Source organism: Curcuma longa, unplaced genomic scaffold (assembly GCF_044706935.1).
Source record: "Curcuma longa cultivar G26 ecotype Majalengka, Jawa Barat unplaced genomic scaffold, ITB_CL_G26_1.1 contig_28006, whole genome shotgun sequence".
NCBI lineage: Eukaryota > Viridiplantae > Streptophyta > Magnoliopsida > Zingiberales > Zingiberaceae > Curcuma > Curcuma longa.
In genome coordinates this window covers 943-20,233 of record NW_027433599.1, presented here as the reverse complement: position 1 = coordinate 20,233, position 19,291 = coordinate 943, and the positions used below count along the sequence as shown (strand labels likewise).

Sequence of the window (19,291 nt, the reverse complement as noted above, 5' to 3'; positions counted from 1 at the left end):
CCCATTATTTAATAACTTTTTAAAAAAAAACAACCAAATATTAGGAGCAGCGAACCCGAGATCTTACACAGAGAGAAGAGGAGAGACTAGGTGACCTGAGCATTGAAAGTAAAATAAAAAAGATGGTCCCGGCGGGGCTCGAACCCGCGACCTTCGGCTCATAAGACCAACGCTCTAACCAACTGAGCTACGGGACCACATTGGTTCTAAGATGTTTATATATAATATAATATATTTATTTATCTCAAAAAAATAAATAAATAAATGTTGAGAGTGGGATTTGAACCCACGCCCTTTCGGACCAGAACCTTAATCTGGCGCCTTAGACCAACTCGGCCATCTCAACATGTTATTTTTAAACGAATAAAATATTTTTATATCTATTGTATTTCTAATTTTGTTCCTTTTAAATCTTCATTAAAACTTGTAATATTTTCTTATATACTTGATGTAATTGTAACTTAAAAATAAGACTTAGCTAAACTTTCATTTTATTCATTTTTTTTTAGAATTGTATCAATTGGTCAAATTTATTTTAATAACTTTTACATTTTAATTATAAAACTTCTTATTTATGAATTAATTTTGAGTCATATATATGATCAATTCAATATACGTGTCAATAATGCTCATTGTTTGCCAACATGACACGTGTTTATCCACCAACAATGTTATGCTTGATTTTACTATCCCATGAGTTATAAAAGTTGAAAAAGAAATAACAAAATTTTAATTTATTTTATAATCAAATATAAAAATATTTAATTTATAAAAATTTATATACTATATAAGATAGCTCAAATTTGATAGTAGAGTGAATTATGTCAAATAAAATTGAATGAATAAACCCCTTAAATATATGATTATTCAATATTATACTACACTAAATATATTCAGTAAAAGAATTATTCAACTATTATCATCTAAATTATACCCAAATTCAAATAAGTGAATCAACTCAGGGATCCTTTACTTTACAATTATGCCCTTCTAAGTTATAATTCCTGACATTAACCTTAATTTAGGGGTCAAAATAAAATTAATCCCATTAAAAATCGTTAACTTATATCTAAATTCCGGATTTGCCCAAATCGAAAGGCTCTCTCTCTCCTCTCTCTCTCTCTCTCTCCTCTCCTCGGGAGGATTTGGTCCGCTCGAGTTCCTGCGGTTTCGGGTGCCTCTTTGGATGCCTTCCTTCTTCACCATCCTCCTCGATCTCCTATTGTTCTCCATCTCGATCTCCTAATACGCATGAGTCCTAAGGCGGATCCCGCGCCGGAAGGCGACGCCGGCGTGGTAGAGCGAAGGAAGAAGTCCAAGAAACCCAAATGTACGTCTTTTGTTGATGTAATCCTTGTTTGTTTCTGTAGGTTGATTGGATTAGATGTCGTCCACAATGATATTGGATTGTGCGATAATTTTGATGGTATAAAACAATGTATCGAGGTTTAGGAAGATGTTTCATTTTCACTTGGGTTATTATCGTTGCTTATGTATTTTCACTTGGGTAATTATGCTGTTCTGTTTCAGTCTGTTACTTTCTGTAGTTAATTCATCCTACTCCATCTTAGATGATCTCTTTCTCAATAGACAAAATTGATTCAGAAGTTAAAATTATTGTTTTTTTTATGCCGTGGGACATTAATCTTTAGTTATTTGATGTGGTATGGGACGATTTCTTTGGCGCCAAGTAAGAAAAATTTTCTAGTGGTTTGGCATTGGATTGATGTTAAAGTGTTTTTGTGTGAAAATGTTCAAGCTAAAGTGCTTTATCATGCCTGAAAAGTTAGCAATTATTTTCCATGCACATTTACTATGATGAGTAGAATGTTTTACAAATTGAAATGAAAGTTCACTGTTGATTTATTTAGCATTATAAAGCAACTCATTTAGTTATTTGAATCCTCCTCCTGTTTTTTGCCATGATTTGGGAAGTTATGTCTATATATATATAGTTGAATCACATTAGTCACATTTGTTCATTTTAAGCTCGTAGATGTTGAAACTAGCCATTCCTTTCATACCTTCTCTTCATGTTTGATTAACGTTGAATGTTTTCCGAATTCTAGATTCAAGATTTACACAACAAGAGCTTCCTGCTTGCAAACCTTTATTAACTCCAACCATTGTAAGTAAGCATGCTGATTTCACAAAATTTAAATGAAAGGTAGAGAAGTGCTTTTGAATATCTAGATTTTCTCTTTTCTTCTTTCAGGTAATATCAACATTTTCTCTCATTGGAATTCTCTTCATCCCAATTGGACTGGCTTCTTTGTCTGCATCAGATATTGTAATTTTTCTTGTCTATTATACTTCTGACCTCAAAGAATTGTTGTTAATCATGCTTGTTTGAGATGTAGGTGGTTGAAATTGTGTATAGATATGACACAGAATGCATTCCGCAGCAGTCACAGAATGACAAACTTGCATTCATCCAAAGCAGTGAGACTGACAAAACTTGCTTAACTACTTTGACTGTAAGTGGATCGGTTTGTGATATAATTTAGTCTTATTCTCCTTTTTTTTTGTGCAAGAACTTGTATCAATTGAGCAATAATTCATATTTCAGGTGCCCAAAAACATGAAGGCTCCTGTTTATATTTACTATGAGCTTGACAACTTCTATCAGAACCACCGCAGGTTAATACTTCTATTTATTGGAATTTTCTGCAACATTGTATTGACTAATCTGTGCGTATTTTGATTAATTAAAGGGGTCCATGATTTGGACCAAGGATGCATTTTGACTAATTGCTCCTGTCTTTTTTTCCCCTTGATTTGTAAATATCTGCAACTTCTAATTAACTATCGATCTACCCCCTAATGTATCAAGCATTCCAACCTAATTGTGTCGATACATATTTATACTTGTATTGGCTTATATTTTCCATGTTATCATCTCCATTTTCAAATTTAGCATCATTAAGGTTGTTGTATGTGAAACGAATTTTGTTTATTTTCATAAGCATGATCTCTAATCAGTTATCTATCTGCCAATCACTTTAAAAAATAGTTGCTGAAATTCATTGAACTCATAGTTTATATGCGATCATATTAGCTATTCATCTCGTACTCTCACTTTTGATTTATATGTTGCATATGCCTAAAGTCTATATTCTAGCATGAATAGAACGTTGCAGCACTTCAGAATCTCTCTTCAACCTACACTGCAGTCTCTGATTTTTCTTCCTTATTGCTTATTCAAATGTGATATAGGTATGTTAAAAGCCGAAACGATAAGCAACTAAGAAGTAAGGCATATGAACAAGAAACTACTAATTGCGCACCGGAAGCCACAACTGCCAATGGGTCTCCCATTGTTCCTTGTGGCCTCATTGCTTGGAGCTTATTCAATGACACATACTCATTTGCAATACAAAACAAAGTCATTGAGGTGAACAAGAAAAACATAGCCTGGCCAAGTGACAAAAATAACAAATTTGGAAGTGATGTTTATCCCAAGAACTTCCAGCAGGGAGCCCTCATAGGAGGTGCCAAGCTCAACGAAAGCATACCCGTAAGTGCTATATTCTTTCCTCGATTTCCTTTTCTTTTGTTTTATTCAATGTGATTGTGATAGTTGTAATGAAACTCGCAGTTGAGTGAGCAAGAAGATCTCATTGTTTGGATGAGAACAGCTGCCCTCCCACAATTCAGAAAACTATATGGGAGAATCGAGACAGATCTTGCAGCTAACGAGCAAATCTCAGTGACAATAGAGAACAACTATAACACCTATAGCTTCGACGGGGAGAAAAAGTTGGTGCTTTCGACTACCTCCTGGATAGGCGGGAAGAATGATTTTCTTGGTGTTGCCTATCTCACAGTTGGCAGCCTTTGCCTATTTCTTGCGCTGGCCTTCATAGTTCTTTATCTGCTCAAACCCCGGTAAGTTTTGTCAATGGGCAAAAATTTAAGTTCGCAAAGGTTTGAATTGAAAGTGATAAACCTGTCGAGTCGTAGATGTTAACGCGCCTTATGTTCTTCCAGGACACTTGGAGATCCTTCATATTTATCCTGGAACAGGAACCCTGATGGACATCAGTAAACTTTCAGCTCAAGTTGCATTCCTAAGTTGGTATGAATATGATCTGTGCAAATGTAATTGCTCCCTTATTCATGTCCGTTCATGTGTATAAGATTTAGAAATGCACACACTGGTTTTCTTCATGATTTTGGCACATTCAATGGAAATATGATCTTAATTTCTTATATTGTTGTGCGAGTTGTAGATTGATTAATATTGTGTTTGAAATGATCTTGATCAGTAGAACTTGTTGCGACCATGAATGATGAATCTACTATCATAAACTTGTAAGCAAACAAACTTAAAGGATACCACAATTTTCACCAAGCCAGTCGTGACAAAAAAAAAATGAAGAATGAGAAATGAAAACGTATATGAAAATGCAGCATGATACACTACACTACATGGATGTGGGACCCAGGTCTATAGTGTATCATGTTACGTTTTCATATTGCGTTTTCATGTAGTGTATCATTTCTCAAAAAATATGAATATAATGATCTCCTGTCAAATAATTTAAATAAATTCATATTTTATTTTTATTAATTTATCATCTGACGAGTCTAAATGGATGAGTCGATGCTAATTGCGGGTTTAGACAGATCGATTCGTGATGAACTTGAGTTGGCTGAAAAAAAAAATCAATAAAAAAATTTAAAATAAGTCAAAGTTTCAAAGTCGAAGGGCGCGAAATTAAACGGTCGATCTCCTGCTCTCCGATGCAACGGCTGAGATGGTTCGAAAGCCCAACCGATCCAATGAAACAAAAGCCCTTCTCAGTTCTCTCTCTCTCTCTCTCATAAAACCCTAGCTCTACCTCATCCGCCGCCTCCCTCACCTGCGATCTCGCCTGCAGAAAAGCTCTTCCGAGAGACCGGAAGTCCTGCAATCCCTGATCTCCAAGCTCGAATCCCACCAGTCCGGAAGTCCCTGATCTCCATTCTCCAAGCTTCTGTTTGAGGTGAGATTTTTTGCTTCCTTTGCTTCTATTTCGGTTTTAGGGCGAAGTCTGATTGCTCGATGTGATTCCTTTCTCGTAAACGAATGCCAAAACCAAGCCAATGCAAGAGAATCCACCGGTTCTTGACTTCATGTCTTCGGGATCCTAATTATAAGCCAAGAAAACCAAGCAAGAACCCAATTTCTCTTCGTCTGTGCAGATGGATCGTCGACGCCGAATTCAAACCCACCTAAACAGCTCGCCTTCCTGCTGCCAGTCAACCCTAAATCCCAAAAACAAAACCCCAAAGTACCCTAATTCCAACCCTCCATTTAGAAAATTCACGATAAATAGCGCGATGATGAAGAAAGTCCGAATTTGCTTCCTCAGTTCCTGTATTGTGTTTTCCTTCCCTTTTCTACGTTTGTGGTTTGCACGCCTGCTTGTAGAGTTTTGCATTTCCTTCTATTTCCCTGCTTTTCCCTTTTACCTTATTTTGATTTTATCTGAAACTGTTGGTATTTTAAATGTCAAGTCTGATTTTTTTTTTATGAGGACTTTGTATTCATATAAACCATGCAAATTAGATTGTATGTTTTCAAATGCCAATTAAGATAACATTCATCATCCCGTTCTCTCTTTTGTTGCGCATTGCTCAACATATTCTTTGAAAAGACATGGCTTTAGAAGAGTCAAGTTCTGGTTTTTTGGTTGAGATCAGAGTGCTAACACAAAAAGGGTATATACATCGGAATGTGCTAACATCTTGCTTGACTCGGTATATACACCGGTAGCCTTATCTCTTAGGAAATGGGATGTGAAACTTTAGGACTTCAATTCAAAGCTTGCAGACTTTGAATCGGCAATGGACTTCCCAACATATTCTACCTGTAAATATGGTGTATGGGGCACCACCTGTTATATTGCTCCTGAGTATAGATTGACATGGTAAGAATCATTATGTTGATCTCATTCCGCCTAAATAATAATGACCATTTTGTATTATGAATTGGTTGTCAAATTGCACAAGCAATGGAAAAAAGGGTACAGCTTGAACCATATACATAAAAAAGATAGCTACATCTTGGTATATTTATATGACAATTTGGACCTGTAGGAACATTTTATTCGTACCTAACTGCGAAGATGTGGCCCTTTCAAAATCCTGTCATGCCTAAATTCTGCCCTAACTAGATAGGAATGGATCTTGTTGACCTTAATGGATCACCACCCTAAGATGAGGAACGAATCAAATCAGATTGTTCTATTTCTCAATCCTTCATGATTTAAAAAGGTTAAGGGTTAATAATTTGTTTAAAAATCAGATGAATTTCATTTTATACATACACGAGGAAGGTTATTGAAAAAGAAAGGTCTTTCTTTTTGCACTTAGGAGCCATGTAAATGAAAATTCCGTGCATGGGTTTGTAAGAGAGAAAGAAGGTAGAATCCTCTTTTCAATAGACTCTCACTCTAGTCATTATTTTTCTTTCTACTATTTTGAAAAGCTTTCTTTCTCATCAAATGAATGGCGTCTAGGTGTTAGTTAAGAAAAAAAAAATTCTCTGAAGTGTTTTCAAGGCATGGCCCTCTTTGTAGATTTCACTACAAAAGTCAACGCAGGTTAAGATAGTTGCATAGTATCCTGTGCTAAGATCAATGATCATCTACTCGTAGACAACCAAACTAACAACAAATGATTAAGCTTTTCCGATGTTGGACTACTTGATGCATTATTTATTTCATGTTTTCTTCTTCTTTTCCATTTTCAAGCAAGGTAAGTGAAAAGATTGATGTGTATGCATTTGGAGTCACATTGCTGGAAATTCTCTTGGTTCGGCATGTGGTCCACTTGTACATGATTATGCAAAAGTTGATGCCCCAAAAAATAAACACAGATGTAGATGTAACTTCCTCTCCTAACGTGATGTCTTGAATTTGAGGTATGGTAATTCTGTTTCTATATCGAAATATGTTGTTTCAGACACCATCCATCTAAAAATCAAGTCGATATTGCATAACAAAGGATCACAAGGATAAAAAATGATTCGACCAAGAACTGAGGTAGTTGAGGGCATTTTGATGGTTTGAATTTGCTCAACAAATTTTACAGCTTCTTTCATTGATGGTTGTGTATTAAGATCATCATTGAACAATTGAAGGTGAATTGACAAGCGCCTTTCAATGGGCATTCCTTGTCGAGCCTTGGGTCTTCAAACTTGATAGACCTGAGGTCTCGACGGAGAGTGTTCAATGGAAGCCGCTCCCTTTCAATTCAACTTGTGTTAAGTTGTGTTGATGACGATCATAATAAATGTACATCAATGAAAGAAATCATAAGTTTGTTGATCACATTCAAACCATCAAAATTCTCTCAACTACCTCTGCATCCGATCGAATCATTTCTGCTCTTTTGCGATGGGATATCAATTTGATTTCTGGGTGAATGATGTCTGAGCTGATATATTTTGATGTAGAAATAGAATTATCATTCCCCAAAGACATCACATACTTCTATCACTATTGTAGTCCTATTTCTGTTTGTTGTTCAAGACAACTATTCAAGATTTCCTGTGTTTATGTTAGTTTTAGTTTTTTTCCTGTCATATTTGATTTATATTATAAATAAAAAAATGATCTACGATGGAATAATTTATTTAGCTTGTCAGCCGTGCTGATCTTCAGTGCTGTTGGTAAGCAAGATTAGGAATTCAAATTCATATAGAAATTCTATCATTCTCATTTGGATTCAGATTTATCTCATTTGATGTGGTATGCAAAAAATGTTTATAAACATGTATGCATAGTGAGCACACATTTCAAGATAAAATTATATAAATGTATGTCTATACCTGGCTCCAATTTGCTCGACCAGAATAGTCTCAACTTCCTCATATCTCTCACCTATATATATATATTACATAAATGAAACTTTAGTGAGTATGTCAGTTTTTCCATTACTTATTTCATTTGGTTTTGATTGTGTCGTGATTGCATACCAAACTCTCCTATGTTAATAAAAATCATATTTGATTGCATTTCCTTTCTCATTCAGATATGGCTGACATCTCCGACGTATATACTGCCATCTTAGCCGGCGATGCCGCCGCCGCTGCGGCATCTGCCACTGCTGTCGTCGAAGCAGCCGCCTCCGCCGCCGCTGGAAATGTCATTAATTCTGCCATCGCCTGCGCCACCGCTGTTGGTACCCCTGCTGCTGCTGCCGCCGCCGCCGCCTCTGCAGCCGCTGGAAATGTCATTAATTCCGCCGTCGCCTGCGCCGTCGCTATTGGTACCCCTGCTGCTGCTGCTGCCGCCACCGCCGCCGGCGGTGCCGCTGTCGCCGCCTACGTTGCAGCTGCCATCCCTGCTGCTGCAGCTGCCCGCCGCCGCCGTTGATGCCGCCTTAGATCCGTAGCCACTGGATCCGCCAGCGTTACTTCAGTCTTATTTTGTAATTGATCCTTAGACAAATCAGCAGAAGAGCAAAGAATTACAACAGATTCAATGAAGATCCTTAGACAATATTAGCAGTTCCTATATCTCCTTATCTACAGTCTTGTTTTGTCTGCAAACAATGTTAGCAGTTCCTATATCTCCTGCAGTAGAAAACTTGACTCCTTCCTTAGTCACTGAAATAATCACTGCCACGTTTGGAACCACAATAAATCAGCAGAAGAGCAAAGAATTACAACAGATTCAATGAAGATCTTTGCAAATCCTAAGCTGCTCAGATCTCCTATGCTGCTCAGATCTTTGCAAATCCTTGCAAATTCTCCTGAAGGCATTCGCACAATGGCTTGGTACTCAGCGTCTGGAATGCCAAGATGCTCACTATCTATGTCCATCAGCTTCATTATAAAATCAGCAATCTTGTCTTGATCTGATCAAAACCAGGAAAAAAAGAACATAAAAAAGATACTCAAACCCCACTTGCAAGAATGATATCAGAAGGAAAAGCTTCATCATTTCATCTGCTTTGAGACAAACAGTCTCAAACATTTGGAGGACACAATGTCATCATAGAAATATTCAGTAAAAATAATCACAATAGGTAGAAATTTTAAACTAAACTTTCATTGTTTTAAATGCCAGACATTCTCAAACCCTTGGAAGGCACAATGTCATCATAGAAATGTGCGGTGAAAATAATATCATAATGCAATATCAGAAGGAAACCTTTCATCTGCTTTAAGTGAAATATATCATCAGAATATGATTGTAGAAACATACAGTGAAAATAATCATAGTTGATAGCAAATTTAAGACATTTCATCTGTTTTTTAAAGGCTTGAAGGGTAAAACACAATCATAGAAAATTGCAGTGAAAATAACCACGAGAGCTAATGAGTTTAAGACTACAATTGCAAGAGTGATATGAGAAGCAGAAGCTTCATCTGCTTTAAATCACACATTTCTCAATACTTGAAAACAACTTAATTATATAAATATGTAATGGAAATAATCATCCTCTATAATTCTGTTTCGACGGGTGAAAGGTGATAAATTTAACGGTCCAGTTGAATCCAGTTCACAGTTCGAGCCATTCGAACAGCCAATCTAATTCAACACAGTGATCGAACCATGGATCTGTTTTTGGCAGAAAGCCACAACCTTTGCTATAAATCACTATGTGAGACTGAATAAAACTTTAAAGACTCGGTATCTATCTGATGGTGAAATGTGGAAGTTCAATTGACATATCGACTAAATTATAACCCTGTTCTTTCGCTGGCGATTAAATAGATTCATTGGTATCCATGGGCGGAGCTACAAGGGGGGCGCCTGGGGGTGGTCGCCCCCCTGGCATGCGAGGGCGAATTGAGAGATTAGAGCGAGAGCGCAAGAGAAGAGAGCATATCGGAGCAGCTCCCATGGAGACCTCTTTGGCCTGGGGAACCTCAGACTCAACATTATTGCTCTCCTCTGGATCCGACCGGCCAAAAAGACACCCTTTTACCTCTTGCTTCTATCGTTGTGTATTGATAAAACAAAGTAAAATCTACAGCTAACAGAGAAGTCGATTTAAACGGAAACGAACAAGCAGTCCACTACAGAGATCGAATCAAGCAATCGATCCAACTCGTTGCTTAAGATCCCCTCGCTTGCTTCAGCAAATGAGGGAGAATTCACAGAGGCAGAGTCTGCATGGGGCGAAATTTAGGTCTGAGTTGCATTTAAAAATAAAGAGGTAGAAGACAGGGACATTTAATTCTTCTACACATGTTGATGGTAATCCGATGATACCTGATAAAAGTGGTGAACTGTTAAATAATCAAGATGGTCAAGTTAATCAATCTGATTCTCCTCGAAAGAAGTGTCCGGGGATAGATAATGCATCACTTGATGATTCTCAAATTGAAAGAGATCCTGATAAACGTCAAATGATATGGAAATATCCAGTGGAAAAAAGAGATGAAATTTGACGATTATATTTGAGAGCTGGTCCTTATCAAGTTACTCCTCTTGTATTCAAGGGTAAAGATGCCCCCGGGGCATAGCTGAGTTGGTTACGACGTAGCAGACTTGCAGAAGAGGGCAAGGGTTCGAATCCTGGCGAAGCCAGGCAATACCCTCCTGCGTCATGACCAACTGCAGTTTCTCGATTTACCTCCTCACAGATGGTTGTGGGACCGACCGTGTGGGGCCGCTAAGGTGGCGGATCCACCTTTATGCAGAAAAGGGTAAAGATAGAAAGTTTTTAACTTCTTGGTATGAATCATTTAAGGATTGGCTAGAATATTTTCCTATAGAAACTGCAGCATTTTGTCTTCCGTGCTTCTTTTTTTACGACCTAGATTCGACAAATACATTTGTTGTCGATGGATTCAAGTCTTGGAAAAAAATAAATGCTAGAACTGATTGTGTTTTTTGTCTCATGTGGGAAAGACACCTAACTTTTTGCACAGGGTGGCTGTTGGTAAATGTCATGATTTGATGAATTCATTGCAGCATATAGACATGAATATGGATCGGCAGTCTCAAGAGTTAGTTGTGAAAAAGTGAAGAGCGCAACTTAGATTGCGGTAACTTATTTCTTAGTTAATTTAAAATTTATTTTATTAGTGTGACAATACGATGTTAAAAAATGGCCCCCCCTCGGCAAAAATCCTGGTTCCGCCCCTGTTGGTATCTTATTTGCAAACGTTTTCTGGTTCAGGTTTCCTGCAATGACATGTTCGGCGTACCTTCTCCAAAGACGTACACTTGAGTAGTGGTGGTGTGATGTAGCCCTCGGTTCAGAGCACTTGACCGCCCACATATTATTGTGGTAGCGTGGAGGCCGCAATCAGTGTTTATCATGTCTTCCACCGGTGATGACTTTTAGTCCTATGTTAGATAACATATGCGACGATATATTCTGTAACACCCGTAATTTTCCTTCAATAATTCTTTGATATTAATGAATGATAGCTTAGAGGGAAATTTAGTAGAAATACTAAATGTGTCTTAATATTAAATAGGCTCCTACCCTAAATAGACCATTAGTAGGATTTATCCTAATGGGCTCTATGAGTTTAATGTTTCATAATGGGCTTAACCCTTAGGTGGGCCTAGCCAATGACAAAAGAAATAAAAATGGGCTTAATGAAATGAATAACATGTAATGGGCTTCTCTTATGTGGGCTTTGCCTAAAAATAAAAAAAAAGAATGGAGGTACCAAGGATTGAACCTTGGACCTCATGGAAGTGACAAGCCTAGATAAAGCATGAATTAGCCACAAGTTCTAGCAAGTATTTGCTATGAAAATGGAAGGGAAAATTCTATTTAAGGCTAAGGGTTCATGAAGAGGCACTTAGCAAGTAAAGAGACACTTGGTTACTTTTACTACAAGAGTTAATGGGAATTTAAGGGGGAAGTTGCCAAATTGTGTTGTAACTCTCCTCTCCACTCCCTTTATATATCCCTCTCCCTCACCAAAACCCACTTTTCCTTTCATTCCTCACCGAAGCCTCTCCCTTCCCTCTCTCTTTTCTACTTTGGCCGAGAGCTTTTCCCTCAACAAGGCTCACAAGGGATTAGGGAAAGCTTAGGGTTCAAGAGGAAACAAGGAGGAACAAAAGGGGGCTTTCAAGGGAAGAAGAAGAAACATTATCTTCTCTAGGGTAAAAATTTGTTTGGATCTAGGTAAGTTTCCCTTCACCTTGCAACATAATTGTTCTATGTTGTTGTTTTCATGGAATTTCTAATGTTTATGTGTTGTTGTTGTAAGAGCATGAAGAAACCCCTTTCTTGATGTTTCGGCCAAATGCATGATTAGGTTTAGATGATGGCTTTTACACCTAATCTATGAACTTATATGCTATGTGATGTTTTCCTACCATGATCTAGGGTTTCTTGTGGTTGGATTTAAAGTTAACCAAAGGTTTCCATGATGTTAAGTTTTCGGCCAAATGAAAAACCTAGGATCTTAAGGTTTTGTTTTAATCTAGTTATGGCTTAATATATGTTTAATGAACTTTTATATTGATTTAGAGTTTATGAAGTTAAACCTAACTCATGTTACATGTTTTTAAAGTTTCGGCCATGGTAGGTTTTTAAGGTTTCAAGCTATGTTTTGACTAAGCTATGTTTGCAAATGATATGAAATGTTTTCTTATGATGATTCAAGGATGCATGAGGTTGAAAACCTAGGGTTTATGTTGGAGGGTATTCGGCCAAACCAAAGAGTTAAAGCTTTAGGTTATGTTTTAACCTAGCTATGGTTATAAATGATATATCATGATGTTTTATGATGGTTTAGGTATCCATGTGTTTAACAAACCTAGGATTCTATATTCTAAAGGGTTCGGCCAAAAGTAAAGAATTAGGGCTTTAGGTTATATTTTAACCTAGCTATACTTACGAAAATGATATGAAATGATTTCTTACGATGGTGTAGAGTTGCATGTGGTTAAATGAAACCTATGCATGCATGTTTTAAAAGTTTCGGCCAAAGTATGGTTTTAGGGTTTAAATGATGTTTAAACCTAACCAATGATATCAAATGCTAGGTGATGGTTTACCATGTTTTAGGGTTCAATTGATTAGTTGTAACTCATGTTTTATGCCCTTGAGGTTTCGGCCAACATGAAGGTTAGGGCTTGATTGATGCTATGAACTTAACTAGGGTTGCATGTGATGGGTTATGTTGGATTAAAGTTCATATGGTTAAATTTTAACCTAGGGTTGCCTATATGTAAGTTTCGGCCACACTAGGATAAGGAAGGAAGAATGGTGTTTCAAACTCAACCATGGTTGCAAACCCTAGTTAAGGATGTCTTATGATGATATGATGTATGAAAGTTTATGGTTTAGGCTAAGAGCCTAAGAAACCCTATGAAGATTCGGCTAACCCTAGGGAAATTAGGGTTTAGTTGGGTTAAGGTTTCAAGTATGTTTAACCATGGTTAGTTGTATCTAAACATGTGTAGATTTTAAATGGAATGAGTTTATATGACATGGTAATGGAAACCTATAAGTTTTGACCAACCTCATGAGAATTAGGGTTTTGGTTGAATAGGGGTTTCGATGATGTTATCCATGATGTTATGATTTATCTCATGCCAAGGCTATATAATGAGATTATGTTATGATGTATCATGCTACATGAAATGAAATGAAAATGATGCTTGAATGTTCACCATGCTATGATGAAAAATGGGAACATTCATGATGAAAATGAAAAGAAAGCATGTACATTATTTTACTTTAATGCATGGCTTGTACCGGACCCTGAAGTACGTAAGTGAAGGTGGTCCAAGGGATGGGCTCCAATACGCCCTAGGTTGAAGTACGGGTGAAGACCTAGGTCGAAGGACGGGTGAAGACCTAGTTCCCTAGTGGGTTCGGGATTTGCTACCCCGGGTCTATTAGGGATGCGCGCAAAATAATGAATGGGTACAAGCCGGGGACCCCAAACAATGATGATGATGATTATGTTGATCTATTATGATATTATATTTTTAAAAGGCATTTTCATCATTTTGTATGCATATGATTTAAATGTTAAGGTGAAAGAATGTTTATGTGCTTTATGCAAAGTTAATGTGCTTCCATGCTTATGTGTTTATTATGTGATATAAATGTTATGCTTGATGTGACGATTGGTTTTTGGTGAGTAGGAAAGGAGCTTACTAAGCCTTGTGCTTATAGTTTTCTTTCTTATGTTGCAGAGCCAAATAGAAGTCACTAAGCAATGGGAAGCAGCAGGAAAGGGCTGATAATGATGTGTGTGGTGGTGACTTGGCAGAGTTCCTGGCAATATGAATTTTATACTTGCATGCTGAATGTCTGGATTGCTTTTATGTTGAATGTTTGGTTTGAAAAATGATATGCTAAGATGTTTCTAATTAGAACTTAATATCTAGACAATACATGCATAATAAGTTTTTATTTATCACATATGAAATCACTGCCATGTTATAGGTTTTATGTTTCCGCTGCGAAGTTTTGTGGTTTTTCGTATGTGATTAATTGTATGAATGAATGAAAGCAAACTGTAGCGTCCGTCTAGGCCCACGTAAGGGCGGGCGTTACAGATTGGTATCAGAGCCAGTTGTCATCTCACTACACACACATCAAGCCTGCTTCCTGCCGCTTCCAAGTAAGTAAGAAACTTATGCTACTGCATTTAATGCTTTATTGATAATGACATGTTAAAATAAAACATATAGGATGGAAGCATGATGTTACCTTAGAACGGGCTAAGGTATATAGGAAGATATTTAAATCTTACCTATAATGCATATGAATTAAAGAAAATGATAATGAATCTTACACTAGCCTGTTATTATTAGAAATTATGGCTAGAAGAGGTAACCGAACGAATGGGACCGCAAACCAGCCTGATCTGACCCACCTAGTTGCTGAACTCCAGCGTCAGATCACTGAGCAGCAGCAAACCATCAATACTTTAATGATGATGCTGACTGAGAACAAGAACCAATCCAATTCAGGAGGTCGGAACCGCAATGATAAAAAGAGATGGAACAATTCTAAAGGTGGTTCATCGAACAAAAAGCCCAAGTACACCTCGTGCGCAGAATGTGGAAAATCGCATTCTGGGGAATGTCGCAAAGGTACGAACAAGTGTTTTACCTGCGGAGTAGAAGGGCATAAGGCTCGAGCCTGCCCTACTAAGTTCCAAGCATCACCTCAGCAGCAAGTGCAGGACCAGAAGACACCTGTACAATTGCATTATATGCAAGCTGCACTGGAAGGTCCTCAATTAAGTCAAGAAAGGTTGGAGGCCCCTCTAGTTACGGCAAATGCTAGGGTTTTCTCGCTTACCAAGGAGGATGTGGCGAATGCTTCAACCGTTGTCACAGGTCAGATATTTATTTACAGTCAGTATGCTACTGTATTATTTACTAAGGCAACGCATTCGTTTATTTCTATGCCATATGCTAAGAGAATAGGCATACCTCCTCAAGTTTTGGATAATAGATTCTTAACAACCTTGCCTTCGGGGAGAGATAATGACATCTACCCATATGTTGCGTGTCGTACCAATCGGAATCGCAGAAGAGAACTCTACTGCGATCTGATAGTACTTGACATGCGAGATTATGATGTTATAATGGGTATGGACTTTCTGAGCAAATACGGTGCTTCTATCGAGTGCCGTAAGCGAAGAGTAGTCTTCCAGCCTGAGGCAGAGAGTATGTTTGAATTTATAGGAGAGCCAAAGAGAAGGACCGGGAAATTTTTATTGGCTCTAAAAGCACAGAAAATGTTAAGTAAGGGATACACTGGGTTTCTTGCCTATGTAGTTAATACAACTCAAACATGCATTGACAAAAATCTATAGACTATTTCCAAATAAAGCTTTACTTTACCAAAATAAGGCCTGAGGCATTGATCTCTTGACTTACTATAGCCATTATTACTTAGCAAGTAAATGCGAACTTGTTCTCACTCACTAAATGGTTAAGGCGTTACGCTCAAAATATAGTAGCTTCCTCCACGAGGCATCCCATCATCCCCTTCTCCATTAATTCGACGACAATGTTTAATCTTATCATGGGCTAATGATAAGATGGAAGGTGACATCATGGGAAATTCGACGATATATAGGCCACAATGGCCTAGGATAGACGAGGGCGAAGGAGGCTACCCACAACGGAGATGATGATGGGAATGGACATGAAGCTCATGCCCAACTCCATGGTGCCAAACTCGAAGAGGTGTGTGGCTTGCCTGCAGAGCGACACACCGTTATGGAGAAACGGTCCGGACGGACCCAAGGTGCGCTTGCTAATGAGTCAACCCCCTATTTTCGTTTTGTTATTTCGATCGATCGATTATTAGCTTGATTGATGTATTTGAGATGATGACATGGTTGATTTGTGTGTGTTGTAGACATTGTGCAATGCGTGCGGATTGAAGTTTAGGAAGGAGGCGATGAAAGTAGACACCAAATTGACGCTCGGTCCACCGGATTATATTTTGAAGTTTAGTGCACGAGGAAGGGAAGACAAGCCACAGCCGCCGGCAGAATGATTTAAGAGTATGATTTTGATCATTGAATCATATCGATCATCCATCATTTGTGATATTGAAATCATTGGCTTGCCTAAAAAGTAATAACTAAGAAATGAAACTTTTTTGACATGAGAAGATTTGTGTGTCGTGTTGTGTTATGTCATGACAAGCTACTTGCATGAACTTGGTTGGTTGATTGATAAGGGATTCGACCCAAGAACGAGTGATCAATATCTCATCGGATGGAGAAATTTCTTACCTTGATGAACATCTCGGAGAGTTCTCTCATAACTCCTTTCCATATATATGTTTAAAGAATTTAAGGTGAAGATTAAGATAATCATTGATAATAATTGTTCTCCTTTGCTATGTAAATTGTATATTGCTCTTGGAATTACTTATTTTTGAAATAGTTTTCCTGAAAGTTCATTCGAATAATTATTACCCATTTATTTTTTTTTTTTTACGTTCTCACTATTATTATTAAACCTTACATGATTATCATATTTAAAAGCTTCACATTTTAGGATGAGAGGAACTTAAACAAGCTGCCATGAAGTGAAAATCATCCATATCGACAAGCTAAAATTGAAGAGTAAAACACAAATCGCAAGGCAACTTTAGTTAATAATGATTAGTACTGCCAATTAATGCACTTAAGCACTGCCATTTACGAGAGATAAGCAAGCTACCGGCAACATTATACATGCATGTACTACGAGTACACTGAATAAATAAATTCATGGAAAGAAATTGAGATGGTAGTCAACGTCGCCGGGGAAGCGACGATGTTGCTCTGCAACACAATCGCACAGCACCAAAACAAAAGAACAAACTTCTTGGGATTTGATTTGCCTGATGAAAGTGTTTGATTTAGATCAAACACTTTGATTAAAAAGAAGAAAAGAATATCATTGGATTTTACTTGCAATGTTTTGACAGTGTGTAGGAAAAGGAAAAACATCTTGGAAGATGCCAAATCTATTTTCAGGTCAGGTTTGCACTTGTGAATGGAAAAGGGGGAAGGGGGAGAGAGGAAACAGATCTTGAAATTACACATGGATTATGATCACTGCTGAAATTTTGTATTGGTTTATGGAGCCAAATCAACCAAAGTAAACGAGGAATTATCATCAAAACGTCACAAACCAGTCTTAAAGCAACAATGTATGACTAAATCATGAAAATTTGTTAGATCAATAGGAACTAGAGGCAGCTTCCATATTTATGTTGCATTCTGGAGCTTACCAAGGAGAATGCTCACATAACCTTGAAAATGTTTCATTTATCACCATCTTTTTTGGACTCGTCAGTTTCCTTTTTGGGGGTCTGAAAGAGAGAAATTAGCTTTACTATCATGTGAATCTGAGCTACAAAAAAGAAAAAAAAATATAAAACCGAGTTCTTGTAGAGAAGTTTAGTGTGGCTAACAAGTTACTTATTAGAAGGTGGCCATGAAACTTGTTCATATGTTAACTCATAGTTCTGTAATAAAGTTCTGAGCCCCCATTCAGGATCTCACTTTCTTGACCAATAAATACAAAATAAAAATAAAACCAAGTTGCAATGCAGGAAAGGGATTACTAGCTAAATAGTAAACCAGCCTAAAGAATAAATTCAGAACATTACTTTATATTAACTGGAGATGTTAATTAAATAATAAGGTTAATATCCAACTTTATCCTAGGCTGAGTCAATTTTCCATCACAAAACCTCAAAATTTTAGCCTTAATATTTCTTCAATTTGTGGAGTGCAGATTGTTTGCCCTATCTTTAGATCCACACTTCTAATTACTACCATTAATGTCAGATACTAAAATGGTTACACAACAATTTCTTTTGTAAATATCTGTATAAAGATTTGTAAAATTCTAGACTTAAAAAAACTTACCTCTGATCGACCTTCTAAGGATGCCAAGAAATCTTTGAGAGAAGGATCATTAGGGTCAACTCCAGGAAGCTGTGGGAATAAGCTAAGTTATAGTAGCACTCATAGCAAAAGGATCAAAGCACTAGCAGGAAATAAGTATTACTGAGGTTACGATGGATGAAACAAATGATGGGTCCTCAAGCACTTTGCTCATATCAGACTGAGACACTGGGTCTTTTGCACTTTCCTGAACAGACATTTGGAGCGCTGCATGGAATGGTACATAATTGAGGTAACAAAAAAATTGTTAAACTGATATGCTCATAATTGTAGACTATCTATTGCCAAGATCAGCCTGATAACAACAATGATCAGACAGATTCTGGCACAATTCCAGCCACTTAGAAAGTACCACAAAAGATAAAGGTTAACCTGTCATAGTTTACATTTGTGAATTGGTTTAAGAACCATCGATCCCTAAAGCATCTTGCCAAGAACCAGGCTATTGCATATCATAGGTTATCCTACAGCTTGTGACAAAAACTGGTTGTAGAGGCTAGGAGATAGATGTAGTTGGCTTTTTAATTCTCCATGAATTACAATTTCAATGCATGATGTTCTGCAAATTCAAGATTAACAAACTAACCACGAGCCAGTTCAGGATCTTCAGTTGTAGCATCGGGCATGTCAGTATCAGCTATATCTACATTCTTGTTCTTACCAACATTCATGGATATTGCCAGAGCTTCCTCTAGTAATGCAGCCTCATCGTCCTGATTATATTGAAATTGCATGAACACAGAATTAGTTGCTTTTCTAAGTTCAGGTCAAGTGAGCCAAGAGAGGCATGAGAAATCAAACAGTGCAAAGAAACACCATGAAAGAAATTGCTGTCTGAAGACCCAACTAGTTGATTGTAAACTTAAGTTTCTACCAAACTAAATAACTCAAATGAACTATATCTGAAATTCAAGAATGAAAAAGACA

At 37.3% G+C, this 19,291-nt stretch overlaps 3 protein-coding genes and 2 non-coding genes across 5 annotated transcripts; 2 read left to right on the top strand and 3 right to left on the bottom strand.

Moving 5' to 3' along the window:
• Window positions 1–123: 123 nt before the first annotated feature.
• Window positions 124–197, bottom strand: TRNAI-UAU (transfer RNA isoleucine (anticodon UAU)). Its single transcript has one exon. It is a non-coding gene; the product is annotated as a tRNA-Ile (tRNA).
• A 68-nt stretch (window positions 198–265) lies between these two features.
• TRNAL-AAG (transfer RNA leucine (anticodon AAG)) lies at window positions 266–346 on the bottom strand. The gene has a single exon. It is a non-coding gene; the product is annotated as a tRNA-Leu (tRNA).
• A 905-nt stretch (window positions 347–1,251) lies between these two features.
• Window positions 1,252–4,048, top strand: LOC141819154 (ALA-interacting subunit 5-like). Its single transcript, XM_074706507.1, has 8 exons — window positions 1,252–1,330; window positions 2,070–2,128; window positions 2,216–2,290; window positions 2,361–2,477; window positions 2,570–2,640; window positions 3,217–3,517; window positions 3,599–3,888; window positions 3,991–4,048. Exons 1-8 carry the CDS (start codon window positions 1,252–1,254, stop codon window positions 4,046–4,048), a joined length of 1,050 nt encoding a protein of 349 aa, XP_074562608.1.
• Window positions 4,049–4,846: 798 nt separating this feature from the next.
• Window positions 4,847–8,507, top strand: LOC141819153 (uncharacterized). Its single transcript, XM_074706506.1, has 2 exons — window positions 4,847–4,988; window positions 8,023–8,507. The coding sequence occupies exon 2, from the start codon at window positions 8,025–8,027 to the stop codon at window positions 8,364–8,366; it is 342 nt and encodes a 113-aa protein (XP_074562607.1). The 5' UTR covers window positions 4,847–4,988; window positions 8,023–8,024; the 3' UTR covers window positions 8,367–8,507.
• Window positions 8,508–17,394: 8,887 nt separating this feature from the next.
• On the bottom strand, window positions 17,395–19,077 carry LOC141819155 (26S proteasome non-ATPase regulatory subunit 4 homolog; the record flags this gene model as incomplete). Its single annotated transcript, XM_074706508.1, is given in 4 exon segments — window positions 17,395–17,763; window positions 18,326–18,394; window positions 18,468–18,571; window positions 18,951–19,077. Coding segments are annotated over 4 exon segments (348 nt in total), but the record flags the coding sequence as incomplete, so codon positions are not given.
• Window positions 19,078–19,291: the final 214 nt, after the last annotated feature.

What these genes read in the sequence shown, in the direction of transcription:
- LOC141819154 (XM_074706507.1), top strand. Translation starts at nt 1,252, where the DNA reads ATGAGTCCTAAGGCGGATCCCGCGCCGGAAGGCGACGCCGGCGTGGTA. An exon ending in GAAGTCCAAGAAACCCAAAT is followed by an intron (nt 1,331 to 2,069) that starts GTACGTCTTTTG and finishes TCCGAATTCTAG; the next exon opens with ATTCAAGATTTACACAACAA. An exon ending in CTTTATTAACTCCAACCATT is followed by an intron (nt 2,129 to 2,215) that starts GTAAGTAAGCAT and finishes TTCTTCTTTCAG; the next exon opens with GTAATATCAACATTTTCTCT.
- LOC141819153 (XM_074706506.1), top strand. Translation starts at nt 8,025, where the DNA reads ATGGCTGACATCTCCGACGTATATACTGCCATCTTAGCCGGCGATGCC.